The following is a 6000-nucleotide window of genomic DNA, read 5'->3' as shown; positions in this document are numbered from 1 at the left end:
TTGTAGTTGCAGAAGCTGATGTGCTTTTAGTTGGTGTAACAGTTGTAGAGGTTTTAGTTGAAGTAGGGTATGTAGTTGTACTTGTAGTAGTCACAGTACTTTTTGGTGTTGTAACACTTGTGGAAGTTGTGGCACTAGTACTGGTTGTTGAAATTGTAGATGGTTTTGTGCTTACAGAAGTGGTAGAAGATTGCGTAGTAGTGGATGCTGATGTGGTACTGCTTGCTGTAACTTTAGAAGTACTGGATGGTGTTGTAGTTGCAGAAGCTGATGTGCTTTTAGTTGGTGTAACAGTTGTAGAGGTTTTAGTTGAAGTAGGGAATGTAGTTGTACTTGTAGTAGTCACAATACTTGTTGGTGTTGTAACACGTGTGGAGGTTGTGGCACTAGTACTGGTTGTTGAAGTTGTAGATGGTTTTGTGCTTACAGAAGTGGTAGAAGATTGCGTGGTAGTGGATGCTGATGTGGTACTGCTTGCTGTAATTTTAGAAGTACTGGATGGTGTTGTAGTTGCAGAAGCTGATGTGCTTTTAGTTGGTGTAACAGTTGTAGAGGTTTTAGTTGAAGTAGGGTATGTAGTTGTACTTGTAGTAGTCACAGTACTTGTTGGTGTTGTAACACTTGTGGAAGTTGTGGCACTAGTACTGGTTGTTGAAATTGTAGATGGTTTTGTGCTTACAGAAGTGGTAGAAGATTGCGTGGTAGTGGATGCTGATGTGGTACTGCTTGCTGTAACTTTAGAAGTACTGGATGGTGTTGTAGTTGCAGAAGCTGATGTGCTTTTAGTTGGTGTAACAGTTGTAGAGGTTTTAGTTGAAGTAGGGTATGTAGTTGTACTTGTAGTAGTCACAATACTTGTTGGTGTTGTAACACTTGTGGAAGTTGTGGCACTAGTACTGGTTGTTGAAATTGTAGATGGTTTTGTGCTTACAGAAGTGGTAGAAGATTGCGTGGTAGTGGATGCTGATGTGGTACTGCTTGCTGTAACTTTAGAAGTACTGGATGGTGTTGTAGTTGCAGAAGCTGATGTGCTTTTAGTTGGTGTAACAGTTGTAGAGGTTTTAGTTGAAGTAGGGAATGTAGTTGTACTTGTAGTAGTCACAATACTTGTTGGTGTTGTAACACTTGTGGAGGTTGTGGCACTAGTACTGGTTGTTGAAGTTGTAGATGGTTTTGTGCTTACAGAAGTGGTAGAAGATTGCGTGGTAGTGGATGCTGATGTGGTACTGCTTGCTGTAACTTTAGAAGTACTGGATGGTGTTGTAGTTGCAGAAGCTGATGTGCTTTTAGTTGGTGTAACAGTTGTAGAGGTTTTAGTTGAAGTAGGGTATGTAGTTGTACTTGTAGTAGTCACAATACTTGTTGGTGTTGTAACACTTGTGGAAGTTGTGGCACTAGTACTGGTTGTTGAAATTGTAGATGGTTTTGTGCTTACAGAAGTGGTAGAAGATTGTGTGGTAGTGGATGCTGATGTGGTACTGCTTGCTGTAACTTTAGAAGTACTGGATGGTGTTGTAGTTGCAGAAGCTGATGTGCTTTTAGTTGGTGTAACAGTTGTAGAGGTTTTAGTTGAAGTAGGGTATGTAGTTGTACTTGTAGTAGTCACAGTACTTTTTGGTGTTGTAACACTTGTGGAAGTTGTGGCACTAGTACTGGTTGTTGAAGTTGTAGATGGTTTTGTGCTTACAGAAGTGGTAGAAGATTGCGTGGTAGTGGATGCTGATGTGGTACTGCTTGCTGTAACTTTAGAAGTACTGGATGGTGTTGTAGTTGCAGAAGCTGATGTGCTTTTAGTTGGTGTAACAGTTGTAGAGGTTTTAGTTGAAGTAGGGTATGTAGTTGTACTTGTAGTAGTCACAGTACTTGTTGGTGTTGTAACACTTGTGGAGGTTGTGGCACTAGTACTGGTTGTTGCTGGTGTTGTTGTTGCAGTGGATGTGCTTTTAGTGGTGGAGGCAGTTAATGTACTACTAGTTGTACTTTTGAAAGTGGTGGTTGGTGTTATACTTATGGATGTTGAAGCTGTTGTGGCTGGTGTAGTGGTAACTGTTGTCAAACTAGATAAAGATGTTGTAGCACTTGATGAAACAGTAGTGATTTTTTTTGTGGTGCTGGTTAATTGTGTTGTACATGGCAATGGCTCAGATTTTATTCTGCAAAATTTATCACATATAACTTTAGTTCCACACGCGTTTATATTGTCATAGGTTATATATATTATTGTATCTGTAAAAAGAAAAGAGAGATATGGTTAGGTTAATCACAGTATGAATTAATATTATTATGAAAAAAGACACATATTAAAAAAGAAAATGCATATTTTAAATGTCTGCCCCTCTTCTACAAGTCATTATGTATAATGCAAAAACAAATCTGCTGGATGATGTTATTTGAGCTGTTCCCCTCTAAAAAATCTCAGACCAGATTAAGTGGAAAGAATTCAACTTGACTGAACACAACTGCAGATACAGTGGTACAAAATATTAAAGGGAATGTGTCATCAGAAAATGAACTATTGTTTAAATCACATATTTATACTAAATATATATATATACTGTGTATATATATATATATATATATATATATACACTGCTCAAAAAAATAAAGGGAACACAAAAATAACACATCCTAGATCTGAATTAATTAAATATTCTTCTGAAATACTTTGTTCTTTACATAGTTGAATGTGCTGACAACAAAATCGCACAAAAATTAAAAAATGGAAATCAAATTTTTTAACCCATGGAGGTCTGGATTTGGAGTCACACTCAAAATTAAAGTGGAAAAACACACTACAGGCTGATCCAACTTTGATGTAATGTCCTTAAAACAAGTCAAAATGAGGCTCAGTAGTGTGTGGTCTCCACGTGCCTGTATGACCTCCCTACAACGCCTGTGCATGCTCCTGATGAGGTGGCGGACGGTCTCCTGAGGGATCTCCTCCCAGACCTGGACTAAAGCATCTGCCAACTCCTGGACAGTCTGTGGTGCAACGTGACGTTGGTGGATAGAGCGAGACATGATGTCCCAGATGTGCTCAATTGGATTCAGGTCTGGGGAACGGGCGGGCCAGTCCATTGCATCAATGCCTTCGTCTTGCAGGAATGCCTTCGTCAAGCCACATGAGGTCTAGCATTGTCTTGCATTAGGAGGAACCCAGGGCCAACCGCACCAGCATATGGTCTCACAAGGGGTCTGAGGATCTCATCTCGGTACCTTATGGCAGTCAGGCTACCTCTGGCGAGCACATGGAGGGCTGTGCGGCCCTCCAAAGAAATGCCACCCCACACCATTACTGACCCAATGCCAAACCGGTCATGCTGGAGGATGTTGCAGGCAGCAGGACGTTCTCCACGGCGTCTCAAGACTCTGTCACGTCTGTCACATGTGCTCAGTGTTAACCTGCTTTCATCTGTGAAGAGCACAGGGCTCCAGTAGTGAATTTGCCAATCTTGGTGTTCTCTGGCAAATGCCAAACGTCCTGCACGGTGTTGAGCTGTAAGCACAACCCCCACCTGTGGATGTCGGGCCCTCATATCTCCCTCATGGAGTCTGTTTCTGACCATTTGAGCAGACACATGCACATTTGTGGCCTGCTGGAGGTCATTTTGCAGGGCTCTGGCAGTGCTCCTCCTGTTCCTCCTTGCACAAAGGCGGAGGTAGCGGTCCTGCTGCTGGGTTGTTGCCCTCCTACTGCCTCCTTCACGTCTCCTGATGTACTGGCCTTTCTCCTGGTAGCGACTCCATGCTCTGGACACTACGCTGACAGACACAGCAAACCTTCATGCCACAGCTCGCATTGATGTGCCATCCTGGATAAGCTGCACTACCTGAGCCACTTGTGTGGGTTGTAGACTCCGTCTCATGCTACCACTAGAGTGAAAGCACCGCCAGCATTCAAAAGTGACCAAAACATCAGCCAGGAAGAATAGGAACTGAGAAGTGGGATGTGGTTACCACCTGCAGAACCACTCCTTTATTGGGGGTGTCTTGCTAATTGCCTATAATTTCCACCTGTTCCCCAGACCTATCTATCCCTGTTCCCCAGTCTATCCCATTTTCACAACAGCATGTGAAATTGATTGTCACTCAGTGTTGCTTCCTAAGTGGACAGTTTGATTTCACAGAAGTGTGATTGACTTGGAGTTACATTGTGTTGTTTAAGTGTTCCCTTTATATTTTTGAGCAGTGTATATATTTTTTTTTTTTTTATGACACTATGTATATTTAAAAAAACTTACTGTATAGTGTTGAGCGAACCTGAACTGCAAAGTTCTGGTCTGTACCGAACTTTGCGAGTTCGGGTACCCGGACCCGAACCCGAACTTTGCAGCAAAAGTTCGGGTTCGTGTTCAGGCATTTAGTAAAGCTTAGAAAGAAAAAGTCTCTGATACGTTGCCTGGACTCTTCGCGCTGCAGATCCTAATATAGTGATGTGGGTCAAGTTCACTTAAAGTCCAATCCGTACGAAATAGGATTGTGCTGCAAATATTCCTTAAGTCCACTTTCACACCATGCGGTTATACATCATCAGATCCAAGCATGGGACGGAATGAAAGTACACATGAATATTCCTCCCCTCATCCAAAACCTATAAAAGCTAAGGGGTCTCAGAATAGTGAAGCACTTTCACATATATGTTAGATTTGTGACATGCTTATTACAAGTCTAACTTTGTGAGTATAATAAACCTTTTTACGGGACATATACAGGTGAAACTCAAAAAATTAGAATGTCGTGCAAAGTTCATTTATTTCAGTAATGCAAGTTGAAACTAATATATAAGATAGATTCATTACGTGCAAAGCGAGATATTTCAAGTCTTTATTTGTTATAATTTGGATGATTATGGCTTACAGCTTATGAAACCCTAAAGTCTCAATTTTGAGGTACCCTTTGCTTAGGGGATATGGATTAATTAGCTGACTAGAGTGTGACACTTTAAGCCTAGAATATTGAACCTTTTCACAAAATTCTATTTTTAAGCTGCATTAATGCAATTCCTTTTAATTTGCATTACTGAAATAAATGGACTTTTGCACGATATTCTAATTTTTCGAGTTTCACCTATATGTGAAAGTGCTTTACTATTCTGTGACCCCTTGACTTTTATAGGTTTTGGATGAGGGGAGGATTATTCATGTGTACTTGCATTCTGTCCCATGCTTGGATCTGATGATGTATAACCGCATTGTGTGAAAGAGGACTTCAGGAATATTTGCAGCGCAATCCAATTTAATAAAGCTTTTGAAAGGCTTTAGGGCACTTAGAAGTCATCACAGCCATGTCTAGTAATGGCATGGCTGTGATTGGCTGGTGCATCATGTGACCCAGCCTCTATGCAAGCTGGATCACGTGTAGCACCGCCCATTAGCTCTGAGTAGTGCAGGGACAGGAAGCAGGCAGCTGAAGTCAGGGAGAGTGTTAGGAATCACATCTGGCTATTTATTCTGTGGGTGACCTACTGTATAGCGATTTTTTTTGTGGGTGCAATACACCAGCTTTGCACCCCTGACACAGAAATATAATAATTAATCTGGCTGTTAATTCTGTGGGTGATCTATAGTGATTTTTTTTGTGGGTGCAATTCACCATCTTTGTATCCCTGACACAAAAATATAAGTCGTTCGGTGGTCGACATATACATATATTAATCCGTGACAGGGAAATTAATATAGTTAATCCGTCTGTTAGTTCGGTGGGTGACATATACCCATTTTATGTGTGAGGTATATCTGCACTGTATCTGTGACAGGGAAATTAATATAATTAATCCGTCTGTTAGTTTGATGGGTGACATATACCCATTTTTGGTGTGAGGTACACCTGCACTGCATCCGTGACAGGGAAATTAATATACACTGTAGTTAATCTGTCTGTTAGTTCAGTGGGTGACCTCAAAGAATGAGGAGAGCATAAAATAAGGGACGTGGCCCTGGTCGTGGTGCCGCTGGTGTTGATGGAGCACCTGTTTGCAGGGAGAAGACGTGGTCGATCTGT

General features: G+C 41.4%; 1 protein-coding gene across 1 annotated transcript in view; it reads right to left on the bottom strand.

Moving 5' to 3' along the window:
- Nucleotides 1-737: 737 nt before the first annotated feature.
- The window catches only part of LOC120980015 (mucin-5AC-like), an 85466-nt gene continuing 80203 nt past the window's right edge, over nt 738-6000 (bottom strand). The window contains exons 14-15 of the mRNA XM_040408880.1: nt 851-2226; nt 738-779 (exon numbers count right to left, since the gene is read on the bottom strand). Of these exons, the coding sequence (XP_040264814.1) occupies nt 738-779; nt 851-2226 (1418 nt within the window). The remainder of the gene's footprint in view (nt 780-850; nt 2227-6000) is intronic.

Source organism: Bufo bufo, chromosome 10 (assembly GCF_905171765.1).
Source record: "Bufo bufo chromosome 10, aBufBuf1.1, whole genome shotgun sequence".
Taxonomy (NCBI): domain Eukaryota; kingdom Metazoa; phylum Chordata; class Amphibia; order Anura; family Bufonidae; genus Bufo; species Bufo bufo.
Note: the sequence above shows the minus strand (reverse complement) of the source record. Positions and strands in the feature narration are given on the sequence as shown.